The sequence below is a fragment of the Cebidichthys violaceus genome, unplaced genomic scaffold (assembly GCF_023349555.1).
Source record: "Cebidichthys violaceus isolate CVI_PGR_0920_01 unplaced genomic scaffold, fCebVio1.0.p SCAF_320, whole genome shotgun sequence".
In the NCBI taxonomy this organism is placed as follows: domain Eukaryota; kingdom Metazoa; phylum Chordata; class Actinopteri; order Perciformes; family Stichaeidae; genus Cebidichthys; species Cebidichthys violaceus.
The window spans coordinates 15,925-33,625 of record NW_027176507.1 but is presented as its reverse complement, the minus strand read 5'-3'; the positions used below and the strand labels follow the sequence as shown (position 1 = coordinate 33,625).

The 17,701-nt window shown below is 46.4% G+C and overlaps 2 protein-coding genes across 3 annotated transcripts; one reads left to right on the top strand and one right to left on the bottom strand.

The window, feature by feature from the left end:
* Nucleotides 1–1,131: 1,131 nt before the first annotated feature.
* Nucleotides 1,132–10,813, top strand: cfap70 (cilia and flagella associated protein 70). Of its 2 annotated transcripts, XM_068724948.1 has the most exons (25): nt 1,132–1,279; nt 1,358–1,544; nt 1,900–1,995; nt 2,102–2,181; nt 3,580–3,786; nt 3,873–4,055; nt 4,339–4,433; nt 4,763–4,835; nt 5,129–5,266; nt 5,493–5,639; nt 5,831–5,902; nt 6,020–6,111; nt 6,279–6,339; nt 6,471–6,653; nt 6,753–6,884; nt 6,995–7,126; nt 7,410–7,543; nt 7,679–7,794; nt 7,939–8,166; nt 8,346–8,518; nt 8,936–9,235; nt 9,501–9,590; nt 9,860–9,961; nt 10,463–10,510; nt 10,648–10,813. In XM_068724948.1, the coding sequence occupies exons 1-25, from the start codon at nt 1,205–1,207 to the stop codon at nt 10,744–10,746; spliced, it is 3,243 nt and encodes a 1,080-aa protein (XP_068581049.1). In that variant the 5' UTR covers nt 1,132–1,204; the 3' UTR covers nt 10,747–10,813. The 2 variants fall into 2 exon arrangements, with proteins under 2 accessions (XP_068581049.1, XP_068581048.1); XM_068724947.1 differs by having other exon boundaries at nt 1,132–1,544.
* On the bottom strand, nt 10,805–14,185 carry LOC137883458 (transmembrane protein 138-like). Its single transcript, XM_068724949.1, has 4 exons — nt 14,101–14,185; nt 13,764–13,935; nt 12,484–12,559; nt 10,805–11,435 (listed from the first exon to the last, which is right to left on the bottom strand). Exons 2-4 carry the CDS (start codon nt 13,887–13,889, stop codon nt 11,323–11,325), a joined length of 315 nt encoding a protein of 104 aa, XP_068581050.1. The 5' UTR covers nt 13,890–13,935; nt 14,101–14,185; the 3' UTR covers nt 10,805–11,322.
* Between the last annotated feature and the right edge of the window lie 3,516 nt (nt 14,186–17,701).

The window sequence follows — 17,701 nt, the reverse complement described above, 5'->3', positions numbered from 1 at the left end:
AGAAAGAACAATAACAATGGATTTTAGATATTGTTCACTTAGGTAAAAGTAGCAATATTCCTCTGTGTTGTTTTAAAAAAAATACATTAATTGAATTTCCTTATTTTCCGCAAGAAAAAAAATAATAAAACAAACAAATAAGAACACAAACAAACAAACAAAAACAGTTCCGATCAGCAAAGAGGAGGTTACAGGAAATTGTCTATGTTGCAGGTAAATCACAGATTACAAGAGTTCCGGTTCAGATGACTAAAAAAAACTAAAATAATGGAAGAAGATCAGACAGTCCTAGCCCCCTAACACTAACACGAATAAAGGACTTTCTGGTCACCAGGGTGGTGAATAGAGATGTTCATTACCTGAAGGTATTGAAGGCTTCAATGAAATTAATGAATCAGTTATATGTGCGATAGTGTGCTGAAGTTGTTTCCTTTTTATTCAAGTTGCTCAAAACTACATGACGTTACAATATTTCCTACCGAGCAACTGCACACCACTGAGAAGAGCTCACACACAAATCTCATTAGAAATATCTAAATACGCTCTGGCTTGCAGAGGACACATCACTCATATTACGAAGCTGACTGAGAAAAATAGGTCGCCATGCAGGGCCTTTAATGGCTCGAGGATCACACACAATATTACATTTCTTCTTTTTTTTTTCTCCCACTATGAGCTGTTGCACCACCACCAGCAAAGTTTGCCTTGAGAGCAGTGACCCCTGCTGCCCCTTTAGCACTATTACAGAGTTACAATAGACACATTTTTCATGAAATACTGCTGTGCATGAAGTGAATAAAGAGTGAAAGCAGCAGGACAGACTCTATTATTTCTTACCTTGATCCAACATAATAAGAGACAATGACAGCAATGTTCTACCACTATAGTGAAAAGAAAATAATAATAAAATGCCTAATTGTTCTTGACAAACAGAAACTTAAATGGTCGCTGCAGTAAGACCACGCAATGGCAATGCAACATTAACATTAACATTTGTTGTTGTTGTTGTTGTTTTTTGTGGTGGTCAGTTATTGCTGTTCTGTCAGTCCGACGTTGGGAAATATCAGATTCTACCTGAACGCACCACCATGTGGTCATGGAAACGGGACTCTGTATCGCCGAAAACGAGGATGCAACCGAGCCTCAAACCGGTGGCTCGCTAACTTTAACACGAGTTCTACCGTTTAGTCCGACGTTAAACACAATGGAGGCCGCTGGGAACCCTGCAGAAACAAACTATACAACTATCAACATAACCGTCGTCCGTGGAAATAACCTGGTAAAAGGTTGTAAACGTGTAGTTGAAGACAAGCATCGGGTCAGGACTTTACATCATTCTTGTTTCCTCTCTTTTCAGCAAGGCAGCAAGGCGGGCGGCCTCCAGAGCTGTGTGCGGGTTGAAGCGGATGAACAGGTGCTGGGAGAGTCGGATAAGAAGCAGGAGGACCCGGCGGAGCAGCGCGTTGACTACGACTTCACCTGCAGCTTCCACTGCCCCGGCACCGCCCAGGCCCTCAGTGACATGGCCCGTAAACCCATCATACGTAAGCTGCGAATGTTGTCCAAAAGTCAACCTAAAAACAGAATGTTAAGATTACATTTACAAAGTTATGCTTAATTGACCCTTTACAAAGCGCGCAGAAACACTCAGGAGACTCTTATACTGGATTGTCAAGTACTAACAAGACAAATTCAACACACAAAGCAAAATAAAATGAGGGATAACTGTAGAAACATGGACAATATTATGCTGCATTGTTAGACATTAAAAAACATCCCTGTCAGAGGCATAATTAGTAGGTTTGTCAATTTCCCCCTCCCCCTGATCAGATATCCTGCATTGACAGCCCCTCAGTTTTCCCAGCTCTGTTTGATGAACGTCGGTGTTGTTGTGGTCAGTGACGGTGATGGAGTTCCTGCCCGAGGAGAAGAGAGTCGAGGCGAAGACAGCGATGCTGGGCCAAGCTGTGGTCGACCTGCTGCCGCTGCTGCGAGGTACAAGCTGAACCCCCCCCCCCCCCCGTGCGTCTCCCTTCTAGACGTTCCGTTTCTTTTTTTTTTACGTGGAGGTCAGACAGATGTTCTGTTCCCCCGTCTTCAGGTCGGTGCAGCTTCTCGTCCACAGTCCCGCTGAATCCAGGGCCCTCCGCCGCAGAGTCCTCCCTGGACTCCTTCTGCAAGGTCGGTGTGGTTAATGACAACAATCCCCCCCCCCCTCACTTGTTATTAAGGCCGGTGTCACGGCTACTCTTCAGACAAGAGGAAGGGTCACGACCCCTTTGTGTGTTTGCAGTCGACGGGAGAAAGCAACGCACAAGCGTGTTTCTTCACATTTCCATCTGTGTGTTGACAAAAAGATCACTGCGTGTGATTTATTACTCGCTCAGGAGACGTGCTTTCATACTTCTTGCTCACAAAGTAAAAATCGATACCTGTTGTCAAATTCATTTTCGTTACCTGTTCTGAATTTAGATTAGTTCTACCTATGAATTTGATGTACTTTATCTGAGTTATGTATCTTTGGCTGCGAGTCATTTTAACAATACTTGCGATCAAAGCTGGATTAACCCAACCAGACGCAGAGGACAACTGGCCCCGAACGCCCCATTCATAAAGGAAGTTGAACCACTGAGCACAATACCAGTACAGTGTCAAGTGAGGAAGACACTGGCCTTGTCATGTAGGAGGAGCCAGATGCTCATACGGTCCGTATGAATTATTAATACTTAATAAAATGGTTTTAATGGACTTACCACAATAGGGGCCCAGCAGCTGTAGGTCCCTTAACATCTGCCGTTGATCCCGGCCATTCCTGCAATGAAACTGCCAGACATTGCCCCAATTTGAAACATTTTTTTGTTTTGCTATGTGAGCGGTGAAAAGTGCTTTAATCAAAGGCTGTGCAGCATTTTGTTTAGAGTGAGACGCTGGAGTAGAAAACGTCCTATTTACAATCCACGAGATTAGAGATTACACCCTCATCACCACGGGGTCACCCAGAGAGCCGGGGGATCGGATGTGAAACAGGTGGAAGTTGTTCCTCCACAGATGTCTTCAATCAGTGAATGTTCTGCAGTCACAGAGCAGCTCCAATGTGGAGACAGCAGTTAGAGCCAGAACCAAGCAGTTGGCCAACCAAGTCCTTTCAAAGTGGACAAGGAAGGTAATCCCATCAACTCACCAGTACAGTTAAGGTTTGGGGGGGGGGGGGGGGTATCAAACCTACAACACCTGTTACTGTCGTGTGGAGAAGGTCTCGTGGCGTTCCTCTCTAGTCACACCTGCTCACAGCGGGCTGCAGTGTAGGGATCCACATGGACATCTGGACATAGTTCAAAGAAAGACGAGAATCATTGTGAATCAACACATTTCAGGCTCAATTTCTTGTGGACCAGGAAATGGAACAAAGAGGCCACTTTGGAAACAAATCTCTTTTTTAAGACTTTTATTTATTCAAACTCGTCACGCTCATTCTTAAACGTCTCTGGTGATTCACCACTCTGTGATTCACTGCGCTCAGACTAGAGCCTGTTTGTTAGGCCACAGAAGTCCAAAGGGCTGAATGTTGTCCTGCCTCAGGTTCTGACCCCCCAGCGGTCCACCCTGGACGTCCGTGTCAGCGTGTCGAATCCGGTGCTGTCCGAGGCCGAACTGTCGGCCTCCAGCCTGCTGACGGTCACAGCGGAGACGGCGTTCTCCGTCCCCGAGTCGTGGACGATGCAGCCCGGCCCCGCCTCCACTCCCTGCAAATACGCCGCTGCCCTGGAAGTCCCGCTTACCGCACAGGTGAGTGTAATGTTTAGTTTGTACCGTTTTAAAGACATCCAACAAACACAAAAACACTGTGGCTGTTCGATTCCTCCGACTCCCAGACTGACCAGGTGCTGTTGTTCTGTGAGGGGAGGCTGAAGGCGGGCGGGCAGAGGGAGCAAAATGGCCGACAGAGGAAGAGGCCCCATCAGGACCTGCTGGTCCCGGGGAACCTCTTCCTGCCCGCTGCCTTCCTCCAGGAAGAGCCCGTGGAGCAGGAGGACGGCGAGCTGACTGGCTCAGAGGTAACCTACATGTCCCAGGATGCATTGCACGCTTCAGTCCAACGGGAGACTTCTGTTGGTCCCGACTCACACGAAACCCCCCCCACAGCTGAACTTAGACTAAAATCAAACCCGTCTTTCTCGGTCGGCGTAGAATGCGGCGAGGAGTTAATTGCTTCAGTCGGCCACATTCGCCCATCAAGACTGATTGGACACACACACACACACACACACACACACACACACACACACACAGACACGTAAGAGGTGCAGAATTTTGCAGACGTCGAAAATGTTCCTACAGGACCGGGAGTTTCGCAAAGAGGCGGAGACCATGAAGAGCAGGGTGAGCTGGGACACTGAGATGCGCTGCTTCCTGGATGCTGGAGGAACCACCAGGTCTGCTACTCACACACACACACACACACACACACACACACACAACACACTCCTGCTGTCTCACCATCATACCTGTTGGTCATGACTTTTAAGAGATTATTCTAGAAAGGGAAAGTCAATCATCAGCTTTTTTTTGGGGCTATGTCCGGGCTTTCTTCAAAATAATCAAATTCAAGGAGCCTAGCAGAGTGTGCTGCAAAACTTGGTCCCCCCCATTCATTGGGAATGAAACAAGGAAGTCACAGAATTCACCTGATCTTGAAGTAACGGAATGAGAAATACAGATACAGACAAAAAAAACATTTGCAAACATGTGCTTCAATGTTCAGGCTGCAGCAGAAGATCACTGAGAGCAGACTGTGGCCGGTGGAGATAATGAGGTCGACAAAGGCAACCAAGATGGTGAGACAGCTTTGTTATCTAAAGATGGTCTCAGAATTGGTCCCTCTCTCTCTCTCTCTCTGTACTATATGTCCCCCTGCAGTGTTAGCTCTCTAGCCTCAACCAAATATAAGAAATGTGTGGGATAACCTTCATATTCGTTTCAGGCAAAATAGCACAAAAAAAAAGGTTAGCCGAAGCTAATGAGAAACATTTTGTGAACGCTCAACAAGTTCATCTAGTGACACGTGTGTGTGCGTGTGTGTGTGCGTGTGTGTGTGTGTGTGTGTGTGTGTGTGTGTGTGTGTGTGTAGCTAGATGAGGGGAACCCGGAGATCCCCTTCCACGGCGTGGCGTTTGTGGACGTGGGGCGGCTGCTGTATCCCGGAGTCCGCCGCATCCGAGGAGCGTACAGCATTCAGCCCTTCTCCGAGGCTGAGTTGCTGAAAAAGGTGAACCAAACACACAACGTTACACAACTCCTTAGCTTCAGATTGTTGTTCATTTATTCATAGCTGTTGATCGAGGGGGGGGGGGGGGGGGGGGGGGGGTCTGTTTTGCTGGATCGAGCGTCGCATAATGACTGGAATTCCATCTGCTTTTTTTCTTTTGAGAGGAACGCTTTCTAGAAATACGTTTTGTTGTCCTTCTTAACTCTCTTCGATCTTCTACTTAAAGACCAACCGGAGTGTCAGCGTGTTAAAGGAGCAGGCCAAGGCTGCGGCCGACGAGGTCAAAGGTCGCGCCGGCTCAGCGGCAGGCTCTTACAAGGCGAAGGCGGGGAAGAAGTCGGATGAAAGGAGATCGAAGGAGCCGGCCAAAAAGGTCCGAATTCTACCCATGGACTTGTAGTTGAGAGGATTTTCAGGAGCTCTGCTTAACAACACGCACAGAGGGAGAGTGACTCCACTGCATCTTTACAGAGACGATAGCTGTTTGCTGCCACATTAGCGCTGAACATCGTATATAGAGCGCCTTTAAATGTAATTTAATGTGACCCGTTTCCATTATGGCAGCAACCTTCTAGTCAGAGCAGGATGACTCTAGCAGACGGCGAAAGTGAGCCGCACGTCAACATGAAGGGAAACGTAAGTCACAACACAGCTCTGTTTCAGTATGACGCCATCGTTTACCGGACACTGTGGTTGTAGTCACAGCCCAATACAGATCATAGCATATCAACACCTTATTCCTGTTTATTGCAGATGTATGGGGAGGCCAGAACTTATATTATCATCGAGATGGCCTTGGAGAAGCCGCTGGTTCCCAAGACATCTCCAGAGGAACTGTCCAGAAGGTGATGTGTTCACTAAGTCCTCAAAGTGTCCCGGGGTCACTGAGTTTGACCCGGTTCTGTTGGTTACTCCGTCGTGGTAGAACCACCTGTACTCGTTTTAAGGGGCCGTTTCTATGCACTCCGCTCTGGTTTCATTTGGTGCTGAGATGCGTCTCTGTTTCCTGCAGGGTGAAGGCGTTGATCCCACCCAGACCTCCACTTCCAGCGGGTCCCGGCAGAGCAGAAAGAGTAAAACACAGTTAAACACACACACACACACACACACACACACACACACACACAAAATGAACCACACACCGGTGGAGAGTTCGCTTCTTTGCTGAATTCCCTCCACCGGTGCGATTTTTTTCCTCTTGCAGGCAGTGCTGGACTTCCACAGACAGGTGGGCACCGTGGTGGCCAGTGTTTCGGACCAGTACAGGGAACTGTTCGGAGCCGGACGCGAGCCGCCGGAAAACTGCAGCCGGGAGCAAATGTATGTTCAGATGATGGGAGCGCTCAACAACTCTGGGAGATATCTCGCCTTCATGGAACAGATGAAGGTCAGAACGTACGTTCTTAGGTGGATGGATACAAGTCACAGAAAGCCCGAGTGGATCTGTATCAGGTGTGTGTGTGTGTGTGTGTGTGTGTGTGTGTAGCATGCAGTTGTGAGGATCGTACGCGACAAGATGCAGCGGACTGAGTCATTCACTGACCCTCAGGAACTAAAACGTTTTGTCAGTCAGCTCTACGTCTACCTGGTGGACGAGATGCACGTAGTTCTCAACAAGGTAACACACACACACACGCACACACACACACACACACACACACACACACATAAAGTGTATGTATATATATATATATATATTTACGTTAATTCTTATCCTCTCCTCACCAGATTCATTCAGACGACGTCGTCGATGACGACTCCCCGGATGAGATCCAGCTGAGTTCTTCTCAGCTCAGACATTTCGCCAGAGAGGCTCAGCTTACTGGGGATTATCAGCAGGCTGTTCAGTACCACCAGGAGGTACAACCGCAGCAAAAGACAACATTCTCATCCTCTCCTCATCCTTCTGCTCCTCACCCATAAGCAAATGAGGAAAAGAACTTGCTGAAGAACTTCACAGATGTCTATTCGTCCGCTCCTTTCAGGCCTCGAAACGAATTAGATGTCCACACATTTGTTGCTCGTCCTAAATCATGTGCAGTGATTGATGATAATCTCCACGCAGACAATGGCGAGATAAGAGCATGGCTGGTAAAATAGCTAAAGCTGCCACTGAATTTGAGTTTTTTTGTTTTTCCTGCAGTTGGTGGTGAGGCACCCGAATGAGCCCGCCCACAAGTTTGAGTGGGGAAGCTTTTACATGCAGACCGGAGACCACATGAAGGCCAAAGAGTGTTTCCATGACGCCGTGTCCGTCCAGCAGGCACACCGGCCCAGGTTAGAAATGCTCCAGTTACACTGAAAACATTAATATATATATATATATATATATATATATCACACAGCAGCATCGTTAATGGTTAAGAAGTGGGAAGTGGAGAGCATTGTGTCTGTGTTCTCTTGTTTCTCCAGCCTGATGATGTGCGGCGTCTTGGCGGCGATGTTTGAGCGTCACCAGGAGGCCCGGGCCTTCCTGGAGAGGGCCGCCAGCATCGACCCGCCCAGCGTGGTGGCCTGGACGCTGCTGGGTGAGACGTAGTCCAACTTTGGTTGAAAAAAAACCGTTCATTTTCAGCCACAATCTCTGACCCGAAACGACTGTGAGCGGTTAAGACAGATGCATGCTGGGAATCGCTCAGTCTCATTTCAGGTGTCTGGTTTCTGCTGTCCAGGTTTGCTCCATGAGATGCAGAGCGACTCCATCCTGGCCGAGAGGGCTTTTCTGGAGGCCAGACGGCAGCTGAGGGCAAACAAAGCACAGAAGAGGGAGGAGGAGGAGACGGCGGACGGGGAGAAAGACGAGGGGGAGGAGGAGAAAGACGAGGGGGAGGAGGAGACAGAGCGGCGAGAGGATGAGGAGATGGACACGGCTGCGTGTCAGCCTCCCACCGATAAGAAAGGTGAGCTGCAGCGGGATTAAAAGCCTAAAAAAAACAGATAAAGAATGATTTATAGAAGGGTGTCACAAGCATTGAGAAGCTCAAGCTAATTCATACACCGTTTAGATGCAGTCTGTTGGTAAGAACCACCGAAAAAAGAATCTCTTCTGTCTGACGATGTTACCGTCGTTTCCTCTCAGACCCAAAGCGCGGAGACCTGGACCAGGACCAGGACCTGGACCAGAACCAGGACTCAAAGGTGCAGAGAGACTCTTCGGTACAGAGTGTCGGCTCCAGATCAGCTCCGGCTAAACTCTCCTCCACCATTTACACAGAGACCGTTCGGTTCCTGCTGCAGAACTGTGCTCTGCAGGTAAAACACACACACACACACACACACACACACACACACACACTCACACACACACACACACACACACACAGTGGCTGGTGGTTTGTGGCATTTATATTTCATTTATATTGGAATGGCAAATTGTGATTCCTGTAAATTTTAGTTTTAAGTTGCTGGTGTACGATTTATTATTTTAATCATAAATAACAACTTCAATACATTTTTATTCATGTGTATATTTGTTGTTTTACAAAGTCAGGGATGTTTAAGTGAAGTCTCTTCCACACAGTCAGGACTACAGCTTATTAATTCAACACCGGGATCCGATCGGTACTCGATATCGGGACTGAAAAAGTCCGATCCCTAACAATGAAACAACTAGACGTCCATGTTGTGGTTGCAAACAGTGATCAGCAGTCACTGTCTCCCTGCGGTCAGATGGCGGAGCGAGCTCTGTCCCTGGAGCTGCTGTCAGACGGCGGTCCCGGCGTCTCCTACCTTCTCCTGCTGGCCCAGCTGCAGCTGCTCAGAGCGGACTACCGCGGTGCCGCCGCCAGCCTCGAGGACGCGCCGTCTCGCGGAGACGCGTGGGCGCTGAGCGGCCACGCCCACTTCCTGCGGGGGGCGTTCACCGACGCGACGGAGAGCTACGAGCGCAGCCTGAGCTTCCCGCGGCCGCCGTCGGACCCTCACCTGGTCCTCCTCCGCCTGGGATCCGTCTACCTCCAGCAGGAGAAGGTCAGACATCGGGACGAGTTCACTCGTGTCTTCTGTCTCTGACGAATCTGACTCTGAAGTACTCTTACCAAGCATTCTAGTCGTAGTAAAGGTTTTCCAGAATAGCAAAAAAAAACTGGCCACAAAGGTCAGGAACAATATGTTTCCCTGGACAACCATGTGGGTGTGTCATAGGGCAGAAGTCACAGACATTTAAGTTCTTGCATGTCACTGCAAAACATCTTGTATGAACTCTTCTCTTTGTGTTTTTGTTGGTGTCTTTCAGTTTGAGCGAGCCAAAGGTGTCTACCTGCGGGCTTGTGAGGAGTCCGCCTCCTGCCTGACCTGGCTGGGCCTGGGCACCGCCTGCTACCGAGTAAAAATCCCCACCTCCGCATGTTCAGACGCAATTGAATTGTGGTTTTGAAAGGACTTCTTCAAAGCGCTGCGTCTTGTGGCGTCTCGCTGTTTAACGGGTTAAATCCTCGCGGTGGCATTGTCAGGTTTCAAGTAACTGTCCTCATTCTGCTGTGAACCGAAGCTCAGGTTACACCCCGAGCGTACCGTGCAGCTCGGCCTGCAGCCGTGGAGCTGCTTTTCTTTCACTCTGGGTGGAGGTGAGCCCCGCTTGTGTTTTGTGTGCAGCTGGAGGAGCTGTGTGTCGCCGAGGAGGCTTTGACTGAGGCCAACCGCCTGAACAGCCAGAACGCAGAGGTGTGGGCCTACCTGTCTCTGATCTGCCTCAGGGTGAGTGATGACCTGAAAAACAACACACACACACACACACACACACACACACTAGCCGTGTCCCAATTCAAGCTCAGCCTCCCTTCAAGTCTGCGTTTTTCGAGACGGAGAGCGACACAATGGGCCGACGCTACAAGAATCCCAAACACTAGCTGTGTGCTTCTGTAGTAATGTTTATATTGGCTATAATTCATCGCTTTTATTACCTTATAATACATCCATTTTTGGTAGAGGCATTAAATATATGACAATAGAATAGAGAGAATAGAGAATAGAGGAAGCGGACGTTTTATTATTGGCATCCCTCGACTTGCAGTAGATGCAGTAGAGTCCAAAATGGCGGAGGCGCACCTTTGTGACCTCCGTCCCTCCAGGAATGCAGCCTCTGAATTGGGACACAGTTCAACGCGGAGTCACTATTTCTCTGTCTGCAACTGGATTTTCCCAGGCAGGTCACAGGAACCTGAACTAACCGCGCGATGAACCCTTTTTTGTTTTCAGTCGGGCAGACGAGAGGAAGCCGAGCAGTTCCGCAAATATGCAACAAGGGTGAGTTCGTCCGCTGTTTTTATCCGTTTTGTTTTGAAGTGGAGCTGGGATCAGTCTCTGAAGATGTTGTTAATTGCCGATGATGCTGATAAATCTCACGTGACATCTCATGGAAACCTTTTCCTCCTTTCGTGCAGTTCAACCTGCAGAAGGAGTCACTCCTCAAAGAGTTCGCTGAGCTGAAGGATCAGCTCCTCGTCACTCCGCTGGCGTCCTGCTTAGAAACGACCTCGTGAAGGTCATTATCACACAAAGACACAACGCCTTTCAGAAGACATGTTTATTGTACTTTTAAAGCATTTAACACTGAAATGAAACGCAAAGGTCAGCAACCGTCAAAACTCTGTTCAATATCCACATTACAAACAAACTCAAAGCAACACAAATAGTCTCGAATGTGTATAAAACAAAAAATATACAGCATTAACAAAAGAAGAGAAAAAAAAACAAACGGCATGTGGTGACAGCTATCGCAGAATATTTTAAATTGTTTCTCTTTCCATGTCGTTTCTACCCGATGAGACCGTGTTGTTCTAAAACGTCTCAGCAGATTTTGGCACAATCCTTCCTGCATGTTGTGTGGAATATGTTTCTGGTTTTCAAATCTATTCATAATGCATGCCTTACATTAAATGCATTTTAAGCCTCATCGTATTCATTTTTTTTCAAATGTGTGTTCCCAAAATGCTCATTGGTTATTACCACTTCAAACACATTTTGAATACACCGTATTGAAGCGGCCATCTTTTCCCCAGTACACTTCATCGTCCCACCTTTGTCTCTCCACACGGGACCTTATTTCTGCAGCGAGGTCACTGTCTGACCCGAGCGAACAGTTCCCGCATCCACGGCGAGTCCTCATAGAGGCGAGGGTCACCCAGGTACTCTGACGTCCTCTTGTACAAGTAGTAGTACAACACGGAGGCTGTGGACAGAAAGGTATTATCACACAAAAGAACACAGAAATACTCTTGTTTCTACCCTGTCAGTCCGTTCCAAGGTGCCTCTGAGTGATGCTAGTGCTGACGTATCTGCTCTCAAGAGTACATTTTCAAATGGAGGACGGTGCTTTCGGTACGCAGTCGGCAGCACAGCTAACGCGAAGACAACTGAAGCGTATCACTTCGCTTGATTCTCTTGATAATTCCAATTTAGTTGTTCAGTTGGGGAAAAGAAGAATTAATCACGCATTGCTTCTATTTCTGCAAACTATGAGCCCTTCAGTTACTGTCTGAAATCAACATCCATTAAACAGAATAATAAAATGCAGAAACTTGACTCATGGATATATTAGTTTGCGTAATTAATCAGCCATTTCCAAGAGAGTGGCTCCTGTTTGGACAAGGATTGAGGTCACTTGAGAGACAGTATGTGAATCGTACAAAGACGAGAGAAATCAGGAAATCCCCTCCAGCGTTTACAACTACAGCGGAGTTTTAACGCTGCGTCTTCAGGGAGGTTCACAATGAAAGAGGTTTTGCGACGCAACGCAGTGAATCACCGAGTGACCGTCTGGGTGGCTCTTAAGTACGGCAGACGACGCAGAGAGACAAACGGAAACATGCCTACAGTCCGTTCTCGAACTTAATGCGGGATCAGAGAAGAACAACAGCTCGACAATAAATCCCGTTATCCACTCATGAGCTTATACGTGTATGAAAATCACACCCTGCGTGGCGATGTGGTATAGGAGAGAGGAGAGGCTCGCTCTAAGCTGTCTGTCACTTGAAAACACAAACGCTCTGCCGCCCTTTGATAAGTCATCTCTCACTAATAAAGACAACTAACTCCTGTAAACTGAGCATGTGCGAAATCTAAAACATTGGAGATAATTGACATCACTAGTTCTCTCGTTTCGTTTCAGAATATATGCGGTGATGACCCTCTTTGTTCTGAAAAAAGACATCCTTAAACATCGACAGCAGTAGACACATAACATAAATTCAAGATGAAGCATTACATGTTCCTCTTACCGACTCTTTGGAACACAAACAGCACCTGAAGGCTGTCTGTCCAAATGAATCTGTTGGTATTCAGCCAACGTAGATTCTGGAAAGATTGTACAGAAAACATTGACGGTCATTTTGACGTTGCATCTTTCCATGAAAAAGAGTTTTAAAATGGAGGCAAAAGACTACAAATTCACTCATATTCAACTGATTGTTCTCCCATAGCCAGAAATGGTAAATCAAACGTTTCACTGTGTGCACATTTTTTTTAGAATTTCATGAAAAGTTTAGGATTTTGCCCCCTCAAAGCCCTCATGAATGTTACTTTGTTTATCACTATATGAAATCCATATCAGTCCCCTGTTACTTTGTCTGCTTACTCTTCCTCCCTTCTGCATTAGTAGACTTGCTTTGTTAAAGAATAGCCACCAACAAAGCTCCGCCTAATTTTGGTGATAAACACATTTCATTTCATTGAGATTCTTTTGCAATTTAAAAGCTTTTATTTTGAAGCTGCAAAATCTGAAAACTGTTGATTTTGACTTCTAGTACATACTGCAGCTGCCTTTACAAAGTACATATAGTACTTAAACTTAAACTTTGACCCTGTTGCTCATTTATACTCACAGAGCATTGTGGGTCAGAACAGCCAGAGAGGCATGCTGGCTTGCAGACTGTAAAATGCGACCGGATGTTGTACAACATCCTTTTTTGAGATTGAAGTCTGGCTTTCTTTTTAGAATTTAATCTTGCTTTCCATTATTAATGAGAGAATACCTGTTTTCCTCTTATTATTATTATTATTATTATTATTATTATTATTATTGTTATTTATGGAAGGTCAGTTCCACTCTTAAACCTTTAGATGCAGTAAATCACTCCGCCGTACGACTCATCAGTGTGGATTGTTATGGAACACACACACACACACACACACACACACACACACACACACACACACACACACACACACACAACACTGCCTACTTTACCAAAATACCCCACTTGCCCGCTCTTTCAGTGAGCAGCATTTGTACCTATTTATTTATGAATCTATTTTACAAAAGGCTCCGCCTCCATGTCTCAGCTCTGCATTCTTAAAATGTTAGAATCCTCTTCACAGACATGGCTCGGCCCTGCAGTTATCTGCTTTTTGCTACCGTGCCCCACATACGTATATGAATATGCTTCAACAAAACTTTGAGTTGACCTCGTTAATACTTCAATCATTTCTATATTACTTTCGTGTTTTTTTTTAGAACTTAATGCATCTCTGCCCATTTGTTTGCACAAGCGGCTCGTACCATAAGCCAGGAGTGGAGTATGATACTGGAGGTTAAATAGAGGGCAGAGAGCATTAGGGCAGCTCTAAACCGCTCCAGCAAGATGGCGACCAGGCCGATCTGGAACACGTAGGTGTTAAACAGCATCAACAGAATGATGATCAGGTTGAACAGGATGCCAATGTCCTGGATTCTGTTGAGGAAGAGAGACGGAGGATGTGAGACCAGCAGAGAGAAAAGGGGACGGGAACAGAACGCCGATTCAAATCACTCCAGCATCTCAAACCACTATTTTTAGCTTCCCCCTCCACCAGAGCCAGAGATTATGTTTGGCTGATGAAAACAGTGAGGAACTTACATGAAAAGTACCAGCTGGACAGCCGGTTCCTGCCTCAGCAGCTCGCTGAAGGAGTTGACGAACAGGTCGAAGGAGAGCAGGCTGAGCTGAATCAGCAACACCAGAGAGTAGTTGTTCGTTTGGAGCGTCTCCGGCCCGAAGGCTGGGCGCCCGGGCGGACTGTGGCGGTTCCACGCCGGATCCAAGGCTGCACTGCACTCGCACACACGCTACATAGAAACATCAATCCACCCGCGACAGCCCTGACCGTTTGGGGGTCTCAGCGAGGCCTTCGAGTGGCTCCACACTTGATACAACAGCAGGGCTCCATTTGCTGTTTTGGTAGAAATGAGTCCTGTTTACTTGGGAAGAACTGAAGTCCTTTCAAAGTGGGAAACAGAGTCGGGTGTTGCGATGAGCTGCGTGGAATATCGCACATGTCAACATGTCAGAGGTGTTGATTTTTTACGGCTCCACTGTGATCAGATTCAAGCGGTTCAGTCTATGGTGTTGTGAAAGACTCCAGGTTTCCTTGAACCTTCATGTTTAAAACTGGTGAAACGTCAGCACCCGAGTAGATCCAGCAGAGGCTCTGTGGAAACAGACGAGACAGACGCGTTAGTATTCTGCTGGAAAACAGCGCAACTCATTCTGCCGCAGACTTACATTCACTTAAAGCAAGGACTTGCCATACATAACCAGACACATTATCATAAATTAGGAGTTGGATTCCCTTTCAAATCAACGCAGACGGACGATCAGAGCGGCGGCCATTTTTATGTGTACCATTGCCATTGCGACCATAATAATTTATTTATGTAGCACCTTTAAAAACAGAGTTTACAAAGTGCTTTGACAGACAAAGCAGCAAAAGTAAGGCAATAATTACAATAACAGAAAGCTCAGTGAGACAGTCGATACAATAAAAACAAATTTAAAAAATTTAATTAAAAACCTGAAGATCTAAGGCTGTGAACTGCTCATAGTGGGTCAACATTTCCTCTGTTGGGGCCGAACCCATACGTGCTTTAAAAGTTAAAATTGTAGCCAGCTAACTTCTATGACAGCTACATTTTCTGTAACCGGTGTAGCATTACAGCATGGTGGAATCAACAAGCTATCAGGCTAACTAGTGGACAGCTGGCTAGTTAGCTAGCTGGCTAGTTAGCTAGCTTGCTAATCACAACATGTTTTAATGCTACACTGGTTACAGAAACTGAGCCGAATAGCCCGCCGCTCTGGACGACAAGCTACTGAGCTAACTAGCCAGCCATCCACTTTACCATCCCACTGCAACAATCGCCATTTTCTGTTGAACCAGTCAAATGATAATCAAGTCAAAAGGGGACAAGGTTTTGACAAATCTCATTCGAACAGGCTTCGGTTTAATGCAGGTGAACAGACCAAGTGGAGAGCAAAAGAGACGTAATTGATGATGACGATGATTCAGCCTTTCAGTGATTTAAAGTCTGTTTGTAAACTGGCTACTCGTCTCTCAGCTCCAACCCCAGTCTTGCAGCTCAAGCTGCTCTCAAAGTGGAGAGTAAACAACGAGCAGCGCACTGAAAAGCAAGTCTTGGCTACACCACAACCCCAGAAATATAGCCCCCTTTGCCCCTAAAGGCTTGTCGTCATCAAACCTCTAGATCGGTTGTAAAACTAATCCATTTAACTGCTTAATGTTCTCAAACGCTGACAGTAAACTTTCAACCTTTTTGACCTTATTGACACACAGCTGCTCAGTTTTGTTGTGCGTTACTTAGTTTTGGAGATATCCAAAACTAGGTGACAGCAATGTTTCTTGCCAGAAATCATGACCCAAGATAATCCACCAACCTTGTTGTGAGCTCACAACAAGGTCACGGTATAGTCCCATTATACTGGAGGGAAGTCGATACCTCCAGACAGCTCACATCAAATCAATCTAGATTGATTAAGCGCATCACAGGTAAGACCTATTTTTGATTTTGCGGTGAACTGTCCCTTTAACCAGAAAGGTCTCATTGAGATCTCTCCTACCTGGTCAAGATGGGCAGCGAATAAAAAGTTGTATAACCAAGTGCAAACAGGGACAGAAAAACGCAATGAAAAACTTACCAAAAGACAACAACAGTAGCTACATATAGAGGAATCAGAGGCTAAAATATGCAACAACATTGTTCTGTATAATATTTTTCTAAAGATTTCAAGAGAAGGTAAAGATTTCAAATAATATAACCTGGACCTGTGAGTAACCTGGACCTGTTAGTAACCTGGACCTGTGAGTAACCTGCTCTGAGTATCCTGTTACCTGTGAGTAACCTGGACCTGTTAGTAACCTGGACTTGTTAGTAACCTGTTACCTGTGAGTAACCTGGACCTGTTAGTAACCTGGACCTGTTAGTAACCTGGACCTGTGATTAATCTGTTACCTGTGAATAACCTGGACCTGTGAGTAACCTGTTACCTGTGAGTAACCTGGACTTGTTAGTAACCTGTTACCTGTGAATAACCTGGACCTGTTAGTAACCTGTTACCTGTGAATAACCTGGACTTGTTAGTAACCTGGACCTGTGAGTAACCTGTTACCTGTGAGTAACATGGACCTGTTAGTAACCTGGACCTGTTAGTAACCTGTTACCTGTGAGTAACCTGGACCTGTTAGTAACATGTTACCTGTGAGTAACCTGGACCTGTTAGTAACCTGTTACCTGTGAGTAACCTGGACCTGTGAGTAACCTGTTACCTGTGAGTAACCTGTTACCTGTTTGTAACCTGTTACCTGTGAGTAACCTGCTACCTGTGAGTAACCTGTTACCTGTGAGTAACCTGGACCTGTTAGTAACATGTTACCTGTGAGTAACCTGGACCTGTGAGTAACCTGTTACCTGTGAGTAACCTGTTACCTGTTTGTAACCTGTTACCTGTGAGTAACCTGTTACCTGTGAGTAACATGGACCTGTTAGTAACCTGGACCTGTTAGTAACCTGTTACCTGTGAGTAACCTGGACCTGTTAGTAACATGTTACCTGTGAGTAACCTGGACCTGTTAGTAACCTGTTACCTGTGAGTAACCTGGACCTGTGAGTAACCTGGACCTGTGAGTAACCTGTTACCTGTGAGTAACCTGTTACCTGTTTGTAACCTGTTACCTGTGAGTAACCTGCTACCTGTGAGTAACCTGTTACCTGTGAGTAACCTGGACCTGTTAGTAACATGTTACCTGTGAGTAACCTGGACCTGTGAGTAACCTGTTACCTGTGAGTAACCTGTTACCTGTTTGTAACCTGTTACCTGTGAGTAACCTGTTACCTGTGAGTAACCTGCTACCTGTGAGTAACCTGTTACCTGTGAGTAACCTGGACCTGTTAGTAACCTGGACCTGTGAGTAACATGGACCTGTTAGTAACCTGTTACCTGTGAGAAACCCGGACCTGTGAGTAACATGTTACCTGTTAGTAACCTGGACCTGTGAGTAACCTGTTACCTGTGAGTAACCTGTTTCCTGTTTGTAACCTGTTACCTGTGAGTAACCTGTTACCTGTGAGTAACCTGTTACCTGTTTGTAACCTGTTACCTGTGAGTAACCTGTTACCTGTGAGTAACCTGTTACCTGTTTGTAACCTGTTACCTGTGAGTAACC